Source organism: Oncorhynchus nerka, linkage group LG17 (assembly GCF_034236695.1).
Source record: "Oncorhynchus nerka isolate Pitt River linkage group LG17, Oner_Uvic_2.0, whole genome shotgun sequence".
Taxonomy (NCBI): Eukaryota; Metazoa; Chordata; class Actinopteri; order Salmoniformes; family Salmonidae; genus Oncorhynchus; species Oncorhynchus nerka.
This window is the reverse complement of record NC_088412.1, coordinates 13,595,329-13,621,856: the sequence shown is the minus strand read 5'-3', so window position 1 is coordinate 13,621,856 and position 26,528 is coordinate 13,595,329. Positions and strand designations below refer to the sequence as shown.

General features: G+C 43.6%; 1 protein-coding gene across 3 annotated transcripts; it reads right to left on the bottom strand.

The window, feature by feature from the left end:
• Positions 1–1,292: 1,292 nt before the first annotated feature.
• Positions 1,293–20,423, bottom strand: LOC115144714 (tripartite motif-containing protein 66-like). Of its 3 annotated transcripts, none has more exons than XM_029685748.2 (10): positions 20,284–20,423; positions 19,578–19,790; positions 19,152–19,317; positions 18,990–19,065; positions 18,315–18,540; positions 16,902–17,482; positions 13,303–13,434; positions 8,949–9,023; positions 4,037–4,189; positions 1,293–3,777 (listed from the first exon to the last, which is right to left on the bottom strand). In XM_029685748.2, exons 2-8 carry the CDS (start codon positions 19,770–19,772, stop codon positions 9,008–9,010), a joined length of 1,392 nt encoding a protein of 463 aa, XP_029541608.2. In that variant the 5' UTR covers positions 19,773–19,790; positions 20,284–20,423; the 3' UTR covers positions 1,293–3,777; positions 4,037–4,189; positions 8,949–9,007. The 3 variants fall into 3 exon arrangements, with proteins under 3 accessions (XP_029541608.2, XP_029541607.2, XP_029541606.2); XM_029685747.2 differs by having other exon boundaries at positions 20,201–20,422; XM_029685746.2 differs by lacking the exon at positions 20,284–20,423 and having other exon boundaries at positions 19,578–20,194.
• Positions 20,424–26,528: the final 6,105 nt, after the last annotated feature.

The following is a 26,528-nucleotide window of genomic DNA, read 5'->3' as shown; positions in this document are numbered from 1 at the left end:
CTATGGTCCCAGCTGCCTTGAGATCATTGACAAGATCTTCCTGTGTAGTTCTGGGCTGATTCCTCACCTTTCTCATGATCATTGCAACTGCACGAGGTGAGATCTTGCATGGAGCCCCAGGCCGAGGGAGATTGACAGTCCTTTTGTGTTTCTTCCATTTGCGAATAATTGCACCAACTGTTGTCACCTTCTCACCAAGCTGCTTGGCGATGGTCTTGTAGCCCATTCCAGCCTTGTGTAGGTCTACAATCTTGTCCCTGACAGAGCTCTTTGGTCTTGGCCATGGTGGAGAGTTTGGAATCTTATTGATTGATTGCTTGCTTCTGTGGACAGGTGTCTTTTATACAGGTAACAAACTGAGATTAGGAGCACTCCCTTTAAGAGTGTACTCCTAATCTCAGCTCATTACCTGTATAAAAGACACCTGGGAGCCAGAAATCTTTCTGATTGAGAGGGTCAAATGCTTATTTCCCTCATTAAAATGCAAATCAATTTATAACATTTTTTACATGCATTTTTCTAGATTTTGTTGTTGTTATTCTGTCTCTCACTGTTCAAATAAACCTTTCACTAAAATTATAGACTGATAATTTCTTTGTCAGTGGGCAAATGTACAAAATCAGCAGGGGATCAAATACTTTTTCCCCCTCACTGTATGTCAGCTATGTATGAATAAAAACAAGGCATATTATAACCTGTGTGTTGTGATAATTGCGTTGATTGCCCTATAACCTGTTAAGCGCATATGTCTTGCCACCGTGATATAGCCTAAGGCAAAACAAATTCAACCACACCTTTGTTTCAACACAAAAACGGAGAGCAACATCTGTCTAGTGGGGTCCACAAAGCATATTGCAGGCAGCCAGTGGAAGAAAAGGGATCCAATTGTCATACTGTAGTAAAAGTAAAGATACCTTCATAGAAAATGACTCAAGTTAAAGTCACCCAGTAAAATAATACTAATGTAAAAGTATAAAAGTATTTGGTTTTAAATATACTTAAGTATCAAAAGTAAATGTAATTGCTCAAATAAACTTCAGTATCTAAAGTAAAAGTCATTTAAAATTCTTTATATTAAGCAGACAGTATCATTTTCTTGTTTTTTAAATTTACGGATACAACATTTACAAACAAAGCATGTGTATTTAGTGAGTCCGCCAGAGTCAGTAGGGATGACCAGGAATGTTCTCTTGATAAGTGCGTGTACTGGACCATTTTCGTTTCCTGCTAAGCATTCAAAATGTAACGAGTGTCACGTTCGTTTGTAGAAACGGACCGAGGCGCAGCAGATGTTGAGTTCCACATTATTTATTAGAAAGTGAAACTTAGCAAAGACAAAAACAAATAAACAATAAACTAACAACGAACCGTGACTACAGCGATGCTACGTGCAATAACTCAAAACAAGATCTCATAAAACACAGGTGGAAACAATGCCACTTAAATATGATCCCCAATTAGAGACAACGATAGCCAGCTGCCTCTAATTGGGAATCATACCAAACACCAACATAAAAAACAAAACTAGAACCCCACATAGAAAATATAAACTAGACTAACCCCCCAGTCACGCCCTGACCTACTCCACCATAGAAAATAAAGGCTCTCTATGGTCAGGTTGTGACACGAGTACTTTTGGTTGTCAGGGAAAATGTATGGAGTAAAAAGTACATTATTTTCTTTAGGAATGTAGTGAAGTAAAAGTTGTCAAAAATATTAATAGTAAAGTACAGATACCACAAAAATCTACTTAAGTAGTACTTTAAAGTAGTTTTACTTACTGTAAGTTCTTTACACCACTGCATGTAACACACAGTTACATGACCAACAACATGGTCAAGCAAGTTAATGTTTCCGACATTTTTGGACTACTAAACAACTTGATTTAGAACACCCGAGAGTTACTGCAAGTTGCAAAGAAAACAGGAACTGCCTCCACTATTCCAACACCATTTCAACATCATCAATTCACCTATACTTAGTCTACTAATACAGTAACAACTAAAAGATTCCAAAAACTATTTAGTCCAAACAACGTTAGCTAACTACAATGTGGCTGTCCATGGTACTGATTCCTGTGTGTGTGTGCATAAGTGGAAAAAAACATGTTAACTCACCCTACGGCCAATGCCATCCTCCACTCTTTCATGTTAACAAAATGTTTTATGACTCTGGCATACAGTAGACACTTTTAGTTTATGTTGTCCTAGGCTACCTGGCCATAATGCTTGCTGGCTAGCCTAACTTCCTTTCATGGACAACAATTAGCCTACTACTGTTACATCTAGCTACATATTGAACTTCCATTCTCTCAGGCCAGAGGCACAATGTATGAATTTATGGTTGGATCAGAATCGCTATTATAATCATTGGTCAGTACGGATAATTAAGTAAAACCACAAGTCCAAATCCCTCTCTCTGTCCATGGCTAATTTAGGAAAGGAACAATTTTAGCTAGCTAGCTAGCCACCAGAGGTCATCAACTCAATGAGATGCAACAATTCAATTTATTTTCTGATAAATTATGTTTGGCTTGATGTGATTGGTGTGAAGCCAAATTCAAACTGGCTTCCCTTGACACTTAAAAATGTGTTGTGCCAGGACCATTCACAGTTGAGCTTACTCAGTTTAGCTCAACGCTGATTAGATATTATTGTATAAAAAAAAAATATCAAGGGAGGCTAAATGCGTGCTGGCTTCCCATGCTACTTGGCAGCAAAAATATCATACTATTTTTGACCAGACAGCATCAGATAGATGGGCTACACATACAGAGAGGTGCTGTTTCACTCGATCGGATGCTTCTCTGGTGAGATACATTCAGTCTCTTGCGAATTGAAGGAAAATTATGAAACACAGAGACGAAAGGTCAATGAATTAATGTTTTTTTGTTGTTGTTTTTTTGTCAATTTTTGGGGGAAACCTGGCTTCCCTTGGCAGCCATGAATAGACGCAACTGATCTTATATGCTAACGTTAGCTAGCTGGCTAGATGGTTGTGGTCTTTTTGCTGCCTAGGCAGCGTAGCTACAACTCTTGAGCTGGTCCCATGGTTGATTCAGAGTGGTAGAACCTCCACATTATTGTGACGCCGTTGTCGTAACCTTCCCATCTTCAGCCAAGTGGTAAACTAGGAAAATGAAGTTTATTTCAGTTGTACGGAATGATTGTCAAATAGATAAATTGCTATAATAGCAGGATTCCATTTTTCTGATGATAAAACCAGCGGAAGGTGAAATAGTCTTGAAAAATGATGGCAGCAATCAGGACTAAGAGTAAACTCCGACATCCGCGGCCAAAATCGGTGGCCAATAATGGTTGCTATTAAGATCACTGTGTGCGTGATGTTATCAGTATTTATGGTTTAACAAAAGATCCATCAATGGATTCAATTGGCATTTAATCACTTCAAATTTGACAAGACTGTAAAACACAAATTATGAATCAAAAGTGCCCATATGTCTACATTCCTTGATTATAAAATAATGTATTTAGATATAGCCAGACTAAGGTTTAATTAATATTAAAAAATATACAACTATGTGAGATGTTTTGTCACCATACAACATTACACCAGACCACTTCAGAAGTCAAGGAAGTGACCTCGTTTCTTCTTCCTGTGGTAGTCCCTCCTTTTCCTGTTCAGCCAAGCGAGACTGTTCCTTTTCGCTCTGTCCTGGGTCAGCGTGGGGAAGGCTTGGCTGGGAAACACCTCCCTCAACTTGGACAGGAAGAACACCTCCAGGTTACGACCTGCGTTGGCGACCTCAGAATCCGGCTACAGGTCAAGAGATCAGATGTCATGAAGGGAGCTGCAGAGTTCAACTTTCAACACAATGAAGGACAATTTATGTACAAAAAAAAAAAAAAGCTGTGTTCCTGGCTCCTATATGTCTATGGGAAAATCCCTATGGCTTATTGGCAAGAAAAAAAGATAGGTATAGTTTTAGTTTCTGGAAATTGAATATTATCTTAACATTAACAAAATATTTTTTAAATAACAAAATAATGATTAAATTCATATGGATTTGACCTACATAATTGAAAGTTGCACAGTTCCTGAACATGAGTAGGACGTCGTCCACAAACTGCTGGGCTGTGAAGTAGTGAAGAGTGTTCCTCTGGTCCAGCTTCCTCCTGATCACTGATAGGTCCATCGGCCTCTTAATGATCTGGTAGTAATGACGAGCCTGGAGCCCAATCACAGAGTCTATTTAATTTTATCACAACATAACGATAAGATGGTGCGCGCCGAAGAGGATGGCTGATGTTTTACATGCTCCTGATCAGTTGTGCTCTTTTGTTATTGTTTTTGCATTGTTTGTAACTTATTTGTTTACTTATTTTGTACATAACGTTTCTGCTACCATCTCTTATGACCGAAAATAACTTCTGGACATCAGAACAGTGATTACTCACAATGAACTAAAATAAGCTTTTTCCTTTAACGAGTCTGACGAGAAGGATATACTGCTCTCCCGGGAACAGGCCCAAATCCCCGTAATTTGCGTGAAGAGACGACGGAGAAAGAGGACAGAGGATGGGCTGTCTTCTGAGAATCCGTAGGCGAGCGAGTAAACTCCCACGGCTTTCCGTTCTACTTGCTAACGTGTAATCATTGGAAAATAAAATGTAGGACCCACCATTACGATTATCCTACCAACGGAACCTTAAGAACTGTAATATCTTATGATTCACAGAGTCGTGGCAGAACGACGACACGGACAACACAGAGCTGGCGGGGTTTTCCTCCAGAACAGAGATGCTACGTCTGGTAAGACGAGGTTTTCCTCTAGAACAGAGATGCTACGTCTGGTAAGACGAGGTTTTCCTCCAGAACAGAGATGCTACGTCTGGTAAGACGAGGTTTTCCTCCAGAACAGAGATGCTACGTCTGGTAAGACGAGGTTTTCCTCCAGAACAGAGATGCTACGTCTGGTAAGACGAGGTTTTCCTCCAGAACAGAGATGCTACGTCTGGTAAGACGAGGTTTTCCTCCAGAACAGAGATGCTACGTCTGGTAAGACGAGGTTTTCCTCCAGAACAGAGATGCTACGTCTGGTAAGACGAGGTTTTCCTCCAGAACAGAGATGCTACGTCTGGTAAGACAAGGTTTTCCTCCAGAACAGAGATGCTACGTCTGGTAAGATGAGGTTTTCCTCCAGAACAGAGATGCTACGTCTGGTAAGACGAGGTTTTCCTCCAGAACAGAGATGCTACGTCTGGTAAGACGAGGTTTTCCTCCAGAACAGAGATGCTACGTCTGGTAAGACGAGGTTTTCCTCCAGAACAGAGATGCTACGTCTGGTAAGACGAGGTTTTCCTCCAGAACAGAGATGCTACGTCTGGTAAGACAAGGTTTTCCTCCAGAACAGAGATGCTATGTCTGGTAAGACAAGGTTTTCCTCCAGAACAGAGATGCTACGTCTGGTAAGACGAGGTTTTCCTCCAGAACAGAGATGCTACGTCTGGTAAGACGAGGGGTGGGCTTGTGTGTCTTTTTGTCAATAACAGCTGGTGCGCAATGTCTAATATTAAAGAAGTCTCTTTTCTTTCAAAAACAAGGACATTTCTAAGTAACTACCCTCTGTAGTGCCTTGCGGTCGGAGGCCGAGCAGTTGCCATAACAGGCAACTCTTGATGGTGCAGTTGTAGAACCTTTTGAGAATCTGAGGGCCCATGCCAAATCTTTTCAATCTCCTCAGGGGGAATAGGTTTTGTCGTGCCCTCTTCACCACTGTCTTAGTGTGCTTGGACCATGTTAGTTTGTTGGAGATGTGGACACCAAGGAACATGAAGCTCTCAACCTGCTCCACCACAGCCCCGCCGATGAGAATGGGGCGTGCTCGGTCCTCCTTTTACTGTAGTCCACAATCATCTCCTTTGTCTTGATCACGTTGAGGGAGAGGTTTTGTCTTGGCACCACACGGCCAGGTCTCTGACCTCCTTCCTATAGGCTGTCTCGTCATTGTCGGTTGTTTCATCTGCAAACTTAATGATGGCGTTGGAGTTGTGCCTGGCCGTGCAGTTATAAGTGAACAGTAAGTACAGGAGAAGACCAGGTACACACACCTGAGGGGCCCCAGTGTTGAGGATCAGCATGGCGGATGTGTTGTTACCTACCCTTACCACCTTGGGGCGGCCCGTCATTAAGTCCAGGATCCAGTTGCAGAGGGAGGTGTTTAGACCCAGGGTCCTTTGCTTATTGATGAGCTTTAAGGGAACTATGGTGTTGAACGCTGAGCTGTAGTCAATGAATAGCATTCTCACATAGGTGTTCCTTTTGTCCAGGTGGGAAAGGGCAGTGTGGAGCGCAATAGAGATTGCATTATCTGTGGATCTGTTAGGGCGGTATACAAAACAGAGTGATTCTAGGGTTTCTGGGATAATGGTATTGATGTGAGTCATGACCAGCCTTTCAAAGCACTTCTTGGCTACAGACGTGAGTGCTATGTCGTCGGTAGTCATTTAGGCAGGTTACCTTAGTGTTCTTAGGTACAGGGACTATGGTGGTCTGCTTGAAACATGTTGGTATTACAGACTCAGTCAGGGACAGTCTGAAAATGTCAGTGAAGACACTTGCCAGTTGGTAAGCACATGCTCGCAGTACACGTCCTGGTAATCTGTCTGGACCTGTGGTCTTGTGAATGTTGACCTGTTTAAAGGTCTTACTCACTTCCGCTGTGGAGAGTGTGATCACACAGTCGTCCGGAACAGCTGGTACTCTCATGCATGTTTCAGTGTTATTTGCCTCGAAGGGAGCATAGAAGTGGTTTAGCTTGTCTGGTAGGCTCGTGTCACTGAGCAGCTCTCGGCTGTTCTTCCCTTCGTAGTCTGTAATGGTTTGCAAGCCCAGCCACATCCAACGAGCGTTGGAGCCGGTGTAGTACGATTCGATCATAGTCCTGTATTGATGCTTTGCCTGTTTGATGGTTCGTTGGAGGACATAGCAGGATTTCTTATAAGCTTGCGGGTTAGAGTCCCGCTCCTTGAAAGCGGCAGCTTTAGCTTTTAGCTCAGTGCGGATATTGCCTGTAACCCATGGCTTCTGGTTGGGGTATGTAATTACACTCAATGTATAAATCCAGCCATTTAATGGGTATTTACCAATGTTTCGGCATCACTGTGCCTTCCTCAGGGTGAGCAAGAGTGGGGACGACGTCATCAATGCATTTATTGATGAAGCCAATGACTGATGTGGTGTACTCAATGCCATCGGAAGAATCCCGGAACATATTCCAGTCTGTGCTAGCAAAACAGTCCTCTGCTTCATCTGACCACTCTTTTAATTGACCGAGTCACTGGTGCTTCCTGGTTTAATTTGAGCTTGTAAGCAGGAATCAGGAGGATGGAATTATGGTCCGAATTGCCAAATGGAGGGCGAGGGAGAGCTTTGTACGTGTCTCTGTGTGTGGAGTAAAGGTGGTCTCGAGTTTTTTTCATCTCTGGTTGCACATTTAACATGCTGAAAGAAATTTGTTAAAACCAGATTTCAGTTTCCCTGCATTAAAGTCCCCGGGCCACTAGGAGTGCCGCCTCTGGATGAGCGTTTTCCTGTTTGCTTATGGTGGAATGTAGCTCATTGAGTGCGGTCTTAGTTACAACTTCGGTCTGTGGTGCTATTTATTTATTTCACCTTTATTTAACCAGGTAGGCCAGTTGAGAATAAGTTCTCATTTACAACCTGGTATGTCGACAGCTATGAAAAATACAGATGAAAACTCTAGATAGATAGTGTGGTCTACAGCTAGATACTCTACCTCAGGTGAGCAAAACCTTGACTTCCTTAGATATCGTGCACCAGCTGTTTACATATATACATAGTCCGCCACCCCTGGTCTTACCAGACGCCGCGGTTCTATCCTGCCGATAGAGCATATAACCAACCAGCTGTATGTTGATAATGTCGTCATTCAGCCACGACTCCGTGAAGCATAAGGTATTAACATTTTTGATGTCCTGTTGGTAGTTTAATCTTCCTCGTAGGTTGTCGATTTTATTTTCCAATGATTGGAAGTTAGCTAGAAGAACAGAAGGCAGGGGGGGGGGGTTTATTCGATCACCTTCGAATCCTCAGAAGGCAGCCCGACCTCTGTCCCTTTTCTCCGTCGTCTCTTCACGCAAATGACGGGGATTTGGGCCTGTTCCTGGGAAAGCAGATTGTCGTTCACGTCAGGCTCGTTAAAGGAAAAAAAAAAAGCTTTTGCCAGTCCGCGATGAGTAATCAATGTTCTAATGTCCATTAGTTATTTTTGGTCATAAGAGACTGTAGCAGCAACATTATGTACAAAATAAGTAAAAAAATAAGTTTAACGACTAATTTTTTTTTTACATAAAAACACAATCCGTTAGGAGCATGTAAAACATCAGCCGTCTTCTCCGGGTCTTCTTTTTCTCTCCACTACATTCCTAAAGAAAATAATGTACTTTTTACTCCTTACATTTCCCCTGACACCCAAAAGTATTTGTTACATTTTGAATGCTTAGCAGGACAGGAGAATGGTCTAATTCACACACTTATGAAGAGAATATCCCTGGTCATCCCTACTGCCTCTGGCAGACTCACTAAACACAAATAACTTTGTTTGTAAATAATGTCAGACTGTTGAAGAGTGCCCCTGGCTATCCATAAATTAACATTTTAAAAACAAGAAAACCATAATGTCTGGGTTGCTTAATATAAGGAATTTGATATGATTTATACTTTGACTTTTGACTCTTAAGTATATTTTAGCAATTACATTTACTTTTGATACTTAAGTATATTTCAAACCAAATACTTTTATACTTTTACTCAAGTAGTATTTTACTGGGTGACTTTTACTTGAGTCATTTTCTAATAAAGGCATCTTTACTTTTACTCAAGTTTGACAATTGGATACTTTTCCACCACTGAATATAGGAAGATATGTCAATAGACATGGAGGAAGATGATTGGTGCCTTATTACCAGTGGACTGACAGGCTCCTGGAATGGAGCACTGAGGACGTGGCTGGACAACAGAAGAGTCAGCTTCTCACACCTCTGCAAAGAAAGAGATACACGTAACTAAAATCATAGTGAACCCCACTATTCCCTTCATATGCACTTCCGGGTTGGAGCGAGCGGTCGCATCTGCACTCGGTCCGCAGGTAGTATTACATTTCATTACATTTCATTATAGTACAACGGTTTGATTTGTCTAATCTTATCAATTTCTTCTTAGCTAGCTACACAGCCGTCTTTGTTTCATAGATAATTGCGTAATTATCGTATTTCGTCGTCCTAACGCAGTCTACACTGCCCTGCAGCTAGCCAGCTAGCTAACGTCCACCGTTAGCTAGTCCACCGTCTACCGATTAGCAGCACAACTATTACACTCAACTGAACGACTTGATTAGTGTAGTGTTAGCTAGCTACATAGTTGTCTTTGCTGTCTTCGTACCCAAGATAATTGTGTAGTTTAGAGTGTGTAGTTTTATGTCGTCCTTAACATAGGAGACTCTGCTAGCTAGCCAACAGCTAGCCAACGTCTACCGAACAGAACTTCTGCACTCAACAATCCGGTCGCATTTCGCTTCGCTCCACAGGTAGTATCACATTTTTCATTTCATTTCATTACAGTACAACGGCTTGATTTGTTTGATCGTAGCTAGCTACATAGCTAGCTACACAGCCGTCTTTGTATCAAAGATAATTGTGTAGTCTAGAGCGACTTCCTAGGTTAGTTAGCCAGCTATTGTCGTTCTTTTAACGCAACGTAACGTAATCAACACTGCTAGCTAGCCAGCTAGCCCCGAATAGCAGCACAGTAGAAACTATTACACTCAACGGAACGACTTGATTAGTGTAGTGTCAACAACGCAGCCAATGCCAACTAGCCTACTTAGTCAACAACGCAGCCTCTGCCAGCTAGCCTACTTCAGCAGTACTGTATCATTTTAATCATTTTAGTCAATAAGATTCTTGCTACGTAAGCTTAACTCTCTGAACACTCGTGACGTGTAGTCCACTTGTCATTCCAATCTCCTTTGCATTAGCGTAGCCTCTTGTGTAGCCTGTCAACTATGTGTCTGTCTATCCCTGTTCTCTCCTCTCTGCACAGACCATACAAACGCTCCACACCGCGTGGCCGCGGCCACCCTAATCTGGTGGTCCCAGCGCGCACGACCCACGTGGAGTTCCAGGTCTCCGGTAGCCTCTGGAACTGCCGATCTGCGGCCAACAAGGCAGAGTTCATCTCCGCCTATGTCTCCCTCCAGTCCCTCGACTTCTTGGCACTGACGGAAACATGGATCACCACAGACAACACTGCTACTCCTACTGCTCTCTCTTCGTCTGCCCACGTGTTCTCGCACACCCCGAGAGCTTCTGGTCAGCGGGGTGGTGGCACCGGGATCCTCATCTCTCCCAAGTGGTCATTCTCTCTTTCTCCCCTTACCCATCTGTCTATCGCCTCCTTTGAATTCCATGCTGTCACAGTTACCAGCCCTTTCAAGCTTAACATCCTTATCATTTATCGCCCTCCAGGTTCCCTCGGAGAGTTCATCAATGAGCTTGATGCCTTGATAAGCTCCTTTCCTGAGGACGGCTCACCTCTCACAGTTCTGGGCGACTTTAACCTCCCCACGCCTACCTTTGACTCATTCCTCTCTGCCTCCTTCTTTCCACTCCTCTCCTCTTTTGACCTCACCCTCTCACCTTCCCCCTACTCACAAGGCAGGAAATACGCTCGACCTCATCTTTACTAGATGCTGTTCTTCCACTAACCTCGTTGCAACTCCCCTCCAAGTCTCCGACCACTACCTTGTATCCTTTTCCCTCTCGCTCTCATCCAACACTTCCCACACTGCCCCTACTCGGATGGTATCGCGCCGTCCCAACCTTCGCTCTCTCTCCCCCGCTACTCTCTCCTCTTCCATCCTATCATCTCTTCCCTCTGCTCAAACCTTCTCCAACCTATCTCCTGATTCTGCCTCCTCAACCCTCCTCTCCTCCCTTTCTGCATCCTTTGACTCTCTATGTCCCCTATCCTCCAGGCCGGCTCGGTCTTCCCCTCCCGCTCCGTGGCTCGACGACTCATTGCGAGCTCACAGAACAGGGCTCCGGGCAGCCGAGCGGAAATGGAGGAAAACTCGCCTCCCTGCGGACCTGACATCCTTTCACTCCCTCCTCTCTACATTTTCCTCTTCTCTCTCTGCTGCTAAAGCCACTTTCTACCACTCTAAATTCCAAGCATCTGCCTCTAACCCTAGGAAGCTCTTTGCAACCTTCTCCTCCCTCCTGAATCCTCCTCCCCCTCCCCCCTCCTCCCTCTCTGCAGATGACTTCGTCAACCATTTTGAAAAGAAGGTCGACGACATCCGATCCTCGTTTGCTAAGTCAAACGACACCGCTGGTTCTGCTCACACTGCCCTACCCTGTGCTCTGACCTCTTTCTCCCCTCTCTCTCAGATGAAATCTCGCGTCTTGTGACGGCCGGCCGCCCTACAACCTGCCCGCTTGACCCTATCCCCTCCTCTCTTCTCCAGACCATTTCCGGAGACCTCCTCCCCTACCTCACCTCGCTCATCAACTCATCCCTGACCGCTGGCTACGTCCCTTCCGTCTTCAAGAGAGCGAGAGTTGCACCCCTTCTGAAAAAACCTACACTCGATCCCTCCGATGTCAACAACTACAGACCAGTATCCCTTCTTTCTTTTCTCTCCAAAACTCTTGAACGTGCCGTCCTTGGCCAGCTCTCCCGCTATCTCTCTCAGAATGACCTTCTTGATCCAAATCAGTCAGGTTTCAAGACTAGTCATTCAACTGAGACTGCTCTTCTCTGTATCACGGAGGCGCTCCGCACTGCTAAAGCTAACTCTCTCTCCTCTGCTCTCATCCTTCTAGACCTATCGGCTGCCTTCGATACTGTGAACCATCAGATCCTCCTCTCCACCCTCTCCGAGTTGGGCATCTCCGGCGCGGCCCACGCTTGGATTGCGTCCTACCTGACAGGTCGCTCCTACCAGGTGGCGTGGCGAGAATCCGTCTCCACACCACGTGCTCTCACCACTGGTGTCCCCCAGGGCTCTGTTCTAGGCCCTCTCCTATTCTCGCTATACACCAAGTCACTTGGCTCTGTCATAACCTCACATGGTCTCTCCTATCATTGCTATGCAGACGACACACAATTAATCTTCTCCTTTCCCCCTTCTGATGACCAGGTGGCGAATCGCATCTCTGCATGTCTGGCAGACATATCCGTGTGGATGACGGATCACCACCTCAAGCTGAACCTCGGCAAGACGGAACTGCTCTTCCTCCCGGGGAAGGACTGCCCGTTCCATGATCTCGCCATCACGGTTGACAACTCCATTGTGTCCTCCTCCCAGAGCGCTAAGAACCTTGGCGTGATCCTGGACAACACCCTGTCGTTCTCAACTAACATCAAGGCGGTGGCCCGTTCCTGTAGGTTCATGCTCTACAACATCCGCAGAGTACGACCCTGCCTCACACAGGAAGCGGCGCAGGTCCTAATCCAGGCACTTGTCATCTCCCGTCTGGATTACTGCAACTCGCTGTTGGCTGGGCTCCCTGCCTGTGCCATTAAACCCCTACAACTCATCCAGAACGCCGCAGCCCGTCTGGTGTTCAACCTTCCCAAGTTCTCTCACGTCACCCCGCTCCTCCGCTCCCTCCACTGGCTTCCAGTTGAAGCTCGCATCCGCTACAAGACCATGGTGCTTGCCTACGGAGCTGTGAGGGGAACGGCACCTCAGTACCTCCAGGCTCTGATCAGGCCCTACACCCAAACAAGGGCACTGCGTTCATCCACCTCTGGCCTGCTCGCCTCCCTACCACTGAGGAAGTACAGTTCCCGCTCAGCCCAGTCAAAACTGTTCGCTGCTCTGGCCCCCCAATGGTGGAACAAACTCCCTCACGACGCCAGGACAGCGGAGTCAATCACCACCTTCCGGAGACACCTGAAACCCCACCTCTTTAAGGAATACCTAGGATAGGATAAAGTAATCCCTCTCACCCCCCCTCCCCCTGAAAAGATTTAGATGCACTACTGTTCCACTGGAGGTCATAAGGTGAATGCACCAATTTGTAAGTCGCTCTGGATAAGAGCGTCTGCTAAATGACTTAAATGTAAATGTAATTAAACCATGGTAGTTCCCAATCCTAAACAGACACTGTAGCTGGCTCTTATCTACTCTCCTTTAGCATATGTAGGCAATGTGCTGTAAATCTGTCTATGCGAATACTTGTATGCTTGACTGCTGTATGACATGGAAAGAATGTCCTAACGGATACAGTGAAGATCATCATCATAACCCACTCTTTGGTCCAGGCTGGACAGTGTGTATGGTGTGCCTGCCCCTGGTGGTCTGTCGAGGGATGTATGGTCTCACAGTCATAGCCCACCCCAGGTTCTTGGTCACTCCGGCACAATGTGCACACCCAGTCGCCCCTGTGGGACAGAGAGAGAGGGTCAGATTCATATTTGTTCCATTTCCTCATCTAATCCAGAGGCTTTCAGTATTACATAAACTGTCAGTATGGTTATTGGTTACAGAACACATATTGTTTCCCTGTGAACATTGCCAACAATGCCAACTCAAGACCGGTATAGTTTTGCACGACAGCAGGGCCGGGGTTATGTGCGGGCCTTAGGGGGCCTGGCCCGCCCTACCATACCTCCTGTGCCAGTCCCCCAAAAATATTGATCATGTATTTGAGATGCACGCAGACAGAAAGATGAATCAATCGAGAGTTTCAGCAGAGAGGAAGAGGTGAAGCAAGGGGGCTCACTCTTGCCAAAATCTGCCCAGAATAAGCCCAATGAGTTTCTTTGGGAATTATATGCAGACCCAGGGGCGCAACTTTGGTTTTAAAAGTGGGGGGGGCCAATTATTATTATTTTATTTTTTCTATTTTTCAGTTGGATAAACACTCCAAACAGCCTTCCCGACCGCTCGGAGGTGTCCGCATGGTTCTAAAGCACACCGTTGCCTCGTTTTGTATCACATTCCAAGGATAAAGCTGGGTGGGGGACAAAAATACAATTTCCAAATGTTTGGGGGACATGTGGAAGTTGCACCCCTGTGCAGACCTAAGCTTGTCGCCTGCCTTCCCTCCTTTGGGACAACTACTCCCTTTGTTAGGGCTGGAGACATGAGCATCTTGTCATTAAATACAGATCTCTGGTTTCAGCTTCTTGCGAATTGGAAAGGAAAATTGGCTGGTGCACTGTTAGGATGCTGGCTTCCCCAAAAGTAAATTGATGTTTGGCCAAAATTATAGAATTACTACTCATGTCTAAATAAAAACATTAAAAATACTTCACCAGAGAGCATGACTTAGCCACAGAGGATCATTAGCTGATTTAAAATAATAATAATTGTGGATTGTTTCAAATCATAAATGTGTAGGTCTATACCTATTTGGAAATCCTGCAATTTGGGCGGCGCGTATGGCAATATGTCTAGGTGATTGAGTTGAGGCTGTCAGTGAAAAGCATCTAAAATATGTGTGAAGATAATGTGTCTTGAGTATCATTCAAATGTTGCAACAAGAAGGAGGTGTGTGGCAAAGATATGGCACGTCTCTCTCCAGAATGCACTCAGCTCTCCAGAATGCATTCAGCTCTCCAGAATGCACTCAGCTCTCCAGAATGCGCTCAGCTGTCTCCCACCAATTCTTTCCTGTTCATTGTGTGAATAGTTTGCCCTTTGATGGTTTCTTTTTCATAAATTCCCCATTACATGTCACCAGTAGGTCTAGTAAATGTACCCTTAATCCCTCTTCATTTGGTTACACACATTTCTGTTAATGCATGTATTAATTAGTCATTTACCATTCTCATTCTCGGAGTGTAAATGTTATTTGAGCACGACTGAGCACGCATAGAAGTAACTGCCTTGTTTAGGGGCAGAACGACAGATTTTTAGCTTGTTGGCTCGGGGATTCGATCTTGCAACCTTTCGGTTATTAGTCCAATGCTCTAACCACTCGGCTACCTGTCACCCCAAATAGGAGAAAGGCCCGTGCTTGTTGCGCACCGCAACATCACCCACCTTGAAGTCTAAACAGGACGCAGTCAACATTTTAAAACTATTCAACCATAAACGTAATTGTTTAAAACCTGGACTTGTCATTTTATGAGGTATATTTTACCGTGTTCCGACCATAAGAATGTTAAAGGGATTCTTTTATAATCACTTCCTCATATGCCATTGAAACCTGTACTTGTCTCATGTTCTCAACTTTCTTTCATATTAACAACCCATGGGGTGCAGTTGATGTATTTTGGAACATTCCCACGTATAGCCTACTGCTGTGTGTGCATTGCTGCACTTATAATGGGAAGAAATAGCCTAATAGTTTATCAACATTTTAAGCTAAACATTCTGATCTGTTGCATCAGCCTCATTGCTTTAAAAAAGGGTTTGGATGTCTGGTCTTATCTTACCACCTCCACCATTAATAAGCTAAGATTCTCAGTCATTTTTTCTTTGGAGTCACACAAGTCAACAAATTCTTAATATTTTTTTTTTTTTTTTACATTCATTACAAATGATAGTTCCTCCGTATTTGAAAAATCTTTCTAACACTCTCGGCCTCGATAATCACCAAGCGTCGGTGTGAAAGAACAAACCACCCCTTCAAATTAGCGGATTCGGCTATTTCAGGAAAACCTGTTGCTGACAGGTGTATAAAATCGAGCACACAGCCATGCAATCTCCATAGACAACTATTGGCAGTAGAATGGCCGATACTGAAGAGCTCAGTGACTGTCAACGTGGCACTGTCATAGGATGCCACCTTTACAACAAGTCAGTTCATCAAATTTCTGCCCTGCTAGAGCTGCTCTGGTCAACTGTTGTTATTGTGAAGTGGAGACGTCTAGGAGCAACAATGGCTCAGCCGCAAAGTGGTAGGCCACTCAAGCTCACAGAACGGGACCGGCGAGTGCAGAAGTGCGTAGCACGTAAAAATAAAAAAACGCCTCTCCTCGGTTGCAACACTCACTACCGACTTCCAAACTGCCTCTGGAAACCATAACTGTTCGTCGGGAGCTTCATGAAATGGGTTTCCATGGCCAAGCAGCCACACACAAGCCTAAGATCAACATGCACAATGACAATCGTCTTCTGGAGGGGTGTAAAGCTCATACTTCGACATACTTTTGGTCAGGTAGTGTATGATGATCTGATTATCCCAATATTAACAAAATTATTACAATGTTGAACTTCCCTAGCAATAGCTCAAGTCAAGACAGATAGAAAGGGAGGCAGACAGGCAGAAAAGAGAGACGAATGTGATTGAAACGTTGTAGGCCTACTGCTGCATTGGCCAATAGCCTATCTCTGAGTTCTATGCGCTAATTTCTTTAGCCGCCAATGGATCACTGTGTCCATATGGCACAGGCTAGTGCTCTCGCCATAGTTACATTTGAACTTTTATATTTTTTATAATTTTACTTTAGATGTTTATGATTAACTATGTGACAATTATTTTGAGAAACGAAAACATTATTAAAATGGAAACTGTTCCACGAAAATGTGCATATAAAATAATAATAACTGGCACACAGATTGGTAGAAAAGGTCAATTGTAAGCTTGCCCAAACTTGAAACTCACCAACTACCTATAGTTTTTACTAAAACAGCCATTCAAATATGCACGGGCACACATGGGGGGGTCCGGTGAAAAAACAAGCCCACCTATGGAAATCAAAGGCACATCCAACTGATTTGTTTTGGGGCCGGGTCTGCGTTACAGTATAATACACATTTCCCTGAAATTGTATCTCCACATGTAAAATGTGCAGGATACACAAATATTCAAAGGATGTGAAACTCTACTTGGAAAAATGTTTAGAAGAAATCATTATAAAATGTTCATAAACACCGACAATGGCATCTTAATACATACAGTGGGGAGCTTCGGAGGGGTGGTATGTGGCAGGAGAGGTGGTAGACCTTAGGGCAGCCATCGCAGCACAGCAAGTCGCCCCCATTGAAGCACACCGCACAGAAATCCTCACTCTCCATCCCTGCTGCCCCTTTCTCGTTCTCAGGCTGCTCCTGGGACACTATAGACCCATCGATAGGTGCACACTGCCCCACATGACCCCCCTCACTGTTCTCCCCATCTGCAGGCTCCCAATCAGATTCCAGTTTGGTTTCTGATTCCAACTTTGGATCTAACTCCATTGGCAGATTCAATTCTGACTTTGGCTCCAGGTCTGATTCTATTTCCAGTGAATCTGAGCCAGATTTCAGATCTGGAACCAATTCAGACTCCGATTCAGACTCCAAGTCGAGTACTAGATCTGATTCTGGTGCTTGTCCTATAGGGGGCGATGGGAGTGCAGGTCTCTCCTGAAGGTGTGGTGGTTCAGTCCAAAGGGGCCCCTGTATTTGTGTTGGCTCCATCCCGGAGGCCCCTGGTTCTGATCCAGATGACTCTTCTCTGTTTGCTGAACTCTGCTGGAAATCCAGACTGGACCCTGTCTTCAAATAGAAGACAGACAGGAATCTAAAGTCACATTTATAGAATTGGCCAATAAACACATTACTCTATGTAGAACAGGGACAGGTCAGCTTGGTTGATGGGCGTGGAGGCCCAGGCAATTACCGTAACTGTGTAACCTCTCTAACTCAGTGTGATTCGAGGTGGCCGAATCCTAATTTGAGAAACGTCCATTCATGCAACTCTCATTGACATTAAACCCTGATTTAGAAATGAAACGTCTGACTCGTCCAATAGAGTAGGACTTTTTAAAGCACTAATGTATTTGTAACACTGTATCATAACATGAGAAAATATGTGGGGAACCAGGTGAATCTGTAGAGGTAGATACAGGGCCATTCTTTGCATCTTTACCATAATGACTTTGACAGCATGGGCAGCACCATTGAGGGCAATTTTAAAGTAGACAATTACTTATTTTTCAACTTCTAGGAGTTTGTTGGCAGTCGGTAAACAAACTGAAACGGTGACTACTGCCATCTGGAGTGTGCTGTCAGAACAGGCATAAAGCCAATGTTGGTGATTTACTTCCACATGCAGTGAATGGAATGTTTGCTCAGGGCTATAATTCATTGGCTGTTCCCTCCTGCTGACTTGTATGTAATTCTATGATCACTTGTTTACCCGTAGGAAGTGCCACCCAGTTGACTGTTTCAAAATGTTGAAAGTACTCAATGGCACTGCAGGTCTTGTTGCTACGTATGTTGCTAGCAAATTACCAGTCCCTTTCATCAGCACCCATGGTAACATTTCATGGTAAAGCATGCAGGCTTTGTGGCAAGTGCGCCCTCTATCCAACTCTATGGTCTGTACCTGTTGGACATGCTCCTCTGGGGTAATGACTGCCGGCAGAGGCGCCGCAGCGTCCTCAGTCAGCAACTCTGAGTGTGGTTGGCGTAACAGTGACACCAAAGACACCAGTGGCGGTACCATTGACAGGGCAACTGACTGTCTGGGGTCAAGTTTGATACTCAGACGCTCCAGACGCACAGTGGCTACACAGGAACTGCCCAAAATCCTCTGGGACTCTGGATGGATCCTGAGGATATGGAAAATGGCCTTAGTCTATGAGGTCCTGTCTTAAACATAATATGCTACAAAATAACACTGGCCAATTTGCTCTGTAGTTATTTGAATATGTTGATATTACAAGACCAATGTAGTAATTTGATGTCAATGCCAATGTATTAAAAAAGTAAGTTGAAATGTCTGTTAGTTTTGCTTTACGTTTCTGTTTGTCTCAAACAGGTCTCGTTGCTATGTATGTTGCTAGCAAATTACCAGTCCCTTATGTAATATTTCATCTGCATTCACTTCACTGTCTTGAATATCCTGTTTTGGTTTATACCGTGTCCATATTAGGACAATCACATCGATGGAAGTTGTTGGTTCTGTCCTGAAATGGACACCGTAGGTCTGAGCGAACACACAAGACTGAGCATTACTATCCAAGGGATGTCATTATTTTCTGAAACTGACTTGGCATACCTGATTCTCTCCAGTGAAGCTGCTATGGTTCTGTTATTCCCATCAGCCTCTCTGTTCTTCCCACTATGGACCCATACTGAGGAGATAAGTAGTACAGTTATGAGAGCAGCAACTTTGGCAATCCACTGTATTTAATTCCTTTATGATATCTTAGGGTACAACCATGAGAACTCTGTATGTCGGGCTCTGTCTGACAGACTGTCAAAGGAGCGATGGTTGTGTCAGGGTGATTTTGACGCTGCTGAGGGGATGAGGGGGACATCTTGGCTTTGCAGATAAATGTCCAACCCGGCCCCATTTCTATCCCACAGGGCTGAATAGTGCCAGGCTACAGGGAGGCAGACAAAGATGGACCAGTATAATCAGAGTAAGATAAACACTTCAACTTCCTGTCAACCTAATCGGTGTAACACTTTCGTTCAAAGTCCATGCTAAAAATCACATAAAAAGGCCATCTCTCAATTTCTCTCCAATTCTCTATTTATTTCGATCCCCCTCTGCCCCTTTCTACATCTTCATTGCTCTACTTTCTTTATCTCTACCACTTTCTCACTCTCTCTTTTACCCCTCCCCCCTTCCCCGTATTACCTGCTGTGTTGTCTGCCTCGGTGCACCTGCTGTGGTTACCAGGTTTGGGCCAGTAGTCTCAGTCTTCCCAGTGGGCTGTCTCTCCGTTGCTGTCGATGTCACCCGTTTGGCCATGGAGCGCTGGAATCCCCGCGGCAACAAAGTCGCCCGCCTTTGGGGCATGTTGCCATGGCGCCTGCGGGCCGCCGCTGCCATCGCCAGCGAACTGGATCCCTTGGTGGTAGACAGTGAGTTGGTCATGTGTCTACATCTCTACAGCTATAGGCCAGTTAACAATAGTCTTATATCCCTACAGCCATAGGCCAGTTTACAGTAGCAAAACAAATGTCCCAATGGTATGCCATAACGAAAGATGCCCTGAATCTACATAAGCACCGAAAGATGCCCCGGACTATGCACTGAATTTACATAAACACCATAACGAAAGATGCCCTGAACTATGCACTACATCTACATTAACAAAACCACCAGGTGCTGATTGTAGTCGAAAGAAAAACGACAATTTATGACATCCAGCGAACATTACCACGTCACGACGAGACGACAGAACGCACAGACGTCTACAGTAAAATATTTTTTTTTTTAATAGCGATTCACTATAGTGACAGCAGAATAACACTTACCTCTACAATGTCCCAATAGTGCAACAATAAACTTTTCTAAGCAACGAATATGACTGTGAATACAGAAGAACTGTGTTTCTGACCTAATGAGAAGAGTGGTAGTGCTTTTCCTTTTCTCCGGGACAGTGGAAGATGGGATGATATAGATTGATGTTGATGGATGAAGAGAGGAAAGAAGCAAAGAGATGACGAGGGAGTATCACGGTGGTCCTCCCTGATTGGAGGAACGGTTGACGCAAAAATTGTCCCTACACGCGTCCTCTCCCCCCTGGCATCTCATTAGTACCTGGATTGTATTCATTAGGGCACACCTTAGAAAAACATTTCGCAACAGAAAACAAAAACAAGTGTTCCTAATTGGTTCAGGCAGCAGCTCACTATTTTTCTTGCATTTTGTCCCTAATGAACACAACCCTGGTTTTGTACATGTGAGTTTGCAGTGCACCGCAAAGTGTTCCATATTAATCCACCTACACGTCAGATAGTGGTAGGGGTGTAGATGGAAAAGCATCTCACAAGCTTGGTTGTAGTGTGTTAAAATGTGAAAAGCTGGACAATCAAATATTCAAGCTGCTGTCACCATTATTGATGATGAAGCACACACATGCAATCTATACTAACACTCTTTAAAGCTTGCGGGTGGGTACCAACATGTTAACTTGGACACAAACAGCAGTATCTGGTCTTAGACTTGGTCTTGCTGTCTCTGTGCTGGAAGTTTAATGAACTGGAACTCCTGATGTTCCTCTGTGTGGCCTGTGCTTGACGTTGTCTGACTCGAAGGGCCTTGTGCACCGTCATGTGCTTCAGATGTGCTTCAGCTGGCCAAATCGACCCAACCCAGCTCTGTCTGCTGCCTTGAGTACCATCCCATGTCCATCTGCCCCTGGCTGCCTTGTAGCCTCTGGACCAGGGGCTGGTGAGGAGACCACAGCAAATGTTCTGGTGTGATCTGTAGAAGGCCTGGAGAGGAGCCACTACAGGACCATCTTAGGGTGAAGTCTGGTCCACAGGGTACGGGGATGATTCTAGACCTGTTCCTGTGGGTTCTGCTGAGAGTTTGGATCTGGGTGTGACTGATCTGACTGATTCTGGATCTGTGATGTGTCTTCATATCAGGAAAAGCAACCCTGTTGAGGATAGAGCAGGGAACCATAGCTCTGATTCAAGAGGGCAGTGGAAGCCAAAGAGGAGATTGCCTGAGGCTTTGGGAGACACTGCTACACTCCTCAAAAACCTGCTGGTTTTCTCCCTCAGTGACCAGATAACCTCAATGTAGACAAATCAAATGAGCTTTTAACCCAAAATGGCCTGTCATGATTTAAATACATTACTTTTGGATATACACAGTCTACAAAATATTAAGAACATGGGGCATGGACTCTACAAGGTGTTGAAAGCGTTCCACAGGGATGCTGACCGATGTTGACTCCAATGCTTTACACAGTTGTGTCAAGTTGGCTGGATGTCCTTTGGGTGGTGGACCATTTGTGATCCACATGGGAAACTGTTGAGTGAAAAACCCAGCAGCGGTGCAGTTATTGACACAAACCGGTGAGCCTGGCACCTACTACCATACCCGGTTCAAAGGCACATACATCTTTTGTCTTGCCCATTCACCCTCTACATGGCACACACACACAGTCCATGTCTCAAGACTTAAAAATCCTTCATTAACCTGTCTCCTCCTCTTCATTACACTGATTGAAGTGGATTTAACAAGTGACATCAATAAGGGATCATGGATTCACCTGGTCAGTCTGTCATGGAAAGAGCAGGTGTTCTATATGTTTTGTACACTCAGTTAAATCAACTTTTTACAAGACAAATTAAATACCCAAATGGTATCTTATAAGTCGTATTGACAAAAAAAAAAAATTAAATTCATTATTTGATATGGGAAGATTTTCATACCTAGAGTGGCTATCTGCCTTGTTCAAAGGCTAGCGTCCCAGTATAACTGAATTTTGACTTGAGGTGCTAGTAGTAAGGACTAAGGATTACCGGAGGTCTTGTACCTGGTGACAAATCTGACAAATAAGGTTTGGGTTATAGAATCCAGGAGGTCTTGTACCTGGTGACAAATCTGACCAATAAGGTTTGAGTTATAGAATCCAGGAGGTCTTGTACCTGGTGACAAATCTGACAAATAAGGGTTTGAGTTATAGAATCCAGTAGGTCTTGTACATGGTGACAAATCTGACAAGGTTTGAGTTATAGAATCCAGGGGGTCTTGTACATGGTGACAAATCTGACAAGGTTTGAGTTATAGAATCCAGGTGGTCTTGTACATGGTGACAAATCTGACAAGGTTTGAGTTATAGAATCCAGGTCTTGTACATGGTGACAAATCTGACAAACAAGGGTTTGAGTTATGGAATCTCTATACGGATGTATTTTTAATATTCGGTCCAGACTTTATGTGGGTAATAGAAGCACAATAAAAAAAGCACACCTTGTCACCCTATCATTCTTCAGCTAATAAAAAAGCCTGGAGTTATTTGCATGACATTAACGGTAACATTTGAGCAACCATTCTTATCGTAATAACCAACAGACGTCCATTTGAAAAGAACAGTGACCTCGTACCCAGTCTCACAATTTGTTACTGTTCTTTCCAAATGGATAGCTTTGCACCAGTGTGTAGTTCCATTATGCTTCCGGCCACACAAAAGAACAGTACAAAATGTATTCTGATTACACACAGGCCTACTAAACAGCAGTGATGGTCCCACATTTATGTGTTGTATAAACAAAAAATGTTTGTACAACACTGAAGGAATCACGTGACATCCCACTTGGGCACAGACATAAGTTCAACGTCTATTTCACGATGGTTCAGTGTATTTTCTTTGAAACAACATGGAAACATTGATTTAACCAGTGGGATGGCCTTCTGTTTCTACAACAAATGGCTATAAGGGGCCATTTCAAACATACTCCAAGAACATATATTTTTTATTTCACCTTTATTTAACCAGGTAGGCTAGTTGAGAACAAGTTCTTATTTACAACTGCGACCTGGCCAAGATAAAGCATAGCAGTGTGAACAGACAACACAGAGTTACACATGGAGTAAACAATTAACAAGTCAATAACACAGTAGAAAAAAAAGAAGAAAAAAATAGTATATATACATTGTGTGCAAAAGGCATGAGGAGGTAGGCAAATAATTACAATTTTGCAGATTAAGTAAAACAAGAAAGGGTCCAAGAGCATTGTTCAAGTGAACAAATATGGTGAAGTGCTCACCAGCTCACTGCTGAACTGTGGTTGGCAGATGAAGGTGATGTTCTGTACATGATCCGGTTGGTGGAAAAGGGCTATCTCCTGTTGCAGTTGCTCATCGAGGTGTTGCCTGTGATTGCTGCAAAGAGTCAGTGATGGACAGAGCAATAACCCAAACAGGTATTGTATTCAGACAAAACAACAAAAACAAGCTACAAATCACTCGAGTCCTGCAGAGATCGAGCGAGTAGAGACCAGCAGAGGTCAAGTGAGTAGATTAAGTTCAACTGCCTCATATCGAAATGCTACGTTGTGGTTTGTGTCACCTATACACAAAACTCACTTGATTTATACTTTACATGTCCTATTCTTAAATGTTCCCCTTTATTTCATATTTTTGTTTGGTCTGTAATGTTTAATTCCTATTAAAAAAAATATGTACTTCAGTACATCTGAGGGCCTTACCGTGCAATACAGGAACTTATAACGGTTTAGGTTAGAAAGCATCAAAATTGTAGAGGAAGGCAGAGGACCACATCAAAATGGTGAAGCAAGTCATAGAGGAGCTGGATAAACTTGACCAATTAAAACAAGGAACTGGAGGTACTGTATCCCATTCATGTGAAATGGTCTACTTTACAAAACAGGTATTGTATTCAGACAACAATAAAAACAAGATACAAATCACTAGATTCAACAGCATTACTGTCATAAGAGTGTGTATAGGTGGCAAGTAAGTCAGGCGCAGGAGAAATATTCTTGGTAAAAAATGGAGTAGTTTAATGACGTAAAAAACATAACTCCAAAAAATACACAAAACAAGGTGGGTATGAGGACCCGCCGCGCACCAATACAAACAACACGGAAATAATAACAAACGATCTCTGACAAAGAGATGAGGGGAAACAGAGGGTTAAATACACAACAGGTAATGAATGGGATTGGAACCAGGTGTGTAGGAAGACAAGACAAAACCAATGGAAAATGAAAAATGGATCAATGATGGCTAGAAGACCGGTGACGTTGACCGCCGAGCACCACCCGAACAAGGAGAGGCATCAACTTCGGTAGATGTCGTGACAATTACAGGAGACAACAACCCAGACCCCACTGACCTTTTAAATTCCAGGCTCAAACTTGGCGCTCTTCACCCCACCTGCCACCGCAGTTAATTAATCCTTACTCTCATTATCTTCTTTCGCTCTTCCAAAAGTTCTGTGCATTCCCCCATTCCATATTTACTTATAATGTGCTGCACTTTTCTCCTTTTTTCCTGTCTGCCATTATATCCCTACCTCATGGCCAGCTAAACGTTTCATCACAACCACAACCTTTATTTTAGTCTATTCAAACAGACCCCATTGCAAAGAAAACAAGTACTCATTAAGATCAGGTGTGGCCAACACACTTAACAAGATAGAGGATAGAGAAAGTTTTGTTGATGCTGAGAACAGAATGTACATGTTTCTTAAAATAACATTCTTAGACCGTTCTCTGAGCGCTACTAAAATATTATTGTGGTTTTTAAGGTACGTTTTCTTAATGTTCTCAGAACAAGTTGAGAACATGACTTGAAATAGAACCACGAGGAAACATTATGCTGAAGTACTGAAATTCCCAAAGAAGAACATTGTTTCTTAACATTCTCAGAAGAAGTTGAGAACATGACTTTATATAGAACCATGGGGAAATCTGTAGGGAACATTATGCTGAAGTACTGAAATTCTCACAAGAGGGGAACATTGTTTCTTAATGTTCTCTGAACTAATTTGAAAACATTCCCAATGTCAAACCAGTTGGAGAACGTTCCTAGAACATTACCAACATTGAAATGAAACGTAACCATGTTTGAACTTTTAGGAAACGTTCTGTTAAAGTAATTAAATACCAAGAAAATTAAGTATTTTTGTGAAGTTCCATAAAGGTGCTGAGAATGTTCCAGAACCAACACACAGGGCACAGACGTCAATTCCAAGTCGGCTCAACATAATTTAATTGAAATCATGTGGAAGCAATGTTGATTCAACCCGTGTGTGCCCAGTGTGAAGCAGCTATCTTGCAGAATTCCCAGAAATTTGTAGGAAGGTTGCATGCAAAATAACCATAGGACAACTACGCTCTCGCCAAGCGCTAAGAAACATGGTTCTCAGAACGTTATGTGCTAGCTGGGATATAAATTGTCCAACAAAGATTACTGATACTGGTATCTGAGAAAATTTTGTTATAGCCTAATAAATAAATAAGCCTACTGCAGCTTCGTGTGGTCATGATTTGGTTGGGGATCAAACTGCGATATCATTCAGTCCAACTCAGGAATGAATAGCATTGTTTCAATTCATAGTCATAAACTTCTCACTTTATCAGCTTGTATTCGCACATATATTTTTTTCTGGAGTCCTGTTGGTGTCCGTCCCATAACCCTTACCTAACAATTTTTTAAAAAATCTATGAGGTGGGGACGTCCCGAGAATTCCGTATAGCACGGACAGTCCGTCTGATGTCACTGTAGGTTTCTTTGAAAGTTGTGTCGCGTTTCAAATCTCGTACAAAACCGTGAGATTTCCAATTCGCGTTCCTCTTTAATTTATCTTCCAAGATGGTAGGTACTTACATGTATACCCCTGCTGTAGAAATGGGCTTAAATCTATGTCCATCCTGAGTTTTGCGAGTAGAAAAACACACACATTTGTAAAGTTGTCTTATATGTGACAGACAATGTCCCGCTCCCATGTCACTATTACTGATTATGTGGTGAAGAAACTTATAAATCGGCGAAAACTCACCGATGTTGGATACATGCCGTTCAAAACTAGCTACGTTTACTGGCGAGATTACGATGGCGTAAATTAGATACATTATGTCACGGAACTTTGTAAAATGTTTTATATACGTCTTGTAATACTTACAACCTTGGCCATTGTGACCAGCTATATGTTGTGCTAGCTTAGCTTTCTAGCTAACTAGTCATTTAGCTGCTAACTACCTGGCAGGGGGAGAGCGCATTATGCCTAGGTGTATATTTTTCTATTTGATTATTGACCAGGTTGCGAAGTCTTCTGTTTGGTGGTTGACATGACATGCTTGGCTGAAAAGGTCGGCT

What these genes read in the sequence shown, in the direction of transcription:
- LOC115144714 (XM_029685746.2), bottom strand. Translation starts at nt 19,817, where the DNA reads ATGACCAACTCACTGTCTACCACCAAGGGATCCAGTTCGCTGGCGATG. An exon ending in CAGAGGAGCATGTCCAACAG is followed by an intron (nt 17,483 to 18,314) that starts GTACAGACCATA and finishes TTCTATTTGAAG; the next exon opens with ACAGGGTCCAGTCTGGATTT. An exon ending in CCCCTCCGAAGCTCCCCACT is followed by an intron (nt 13,435 to 16,901) that starts GTATGTATTAAG and finishes TCTGTCCCACAG; the next exon opens with GGGCGACTGGGTGTGCACAT.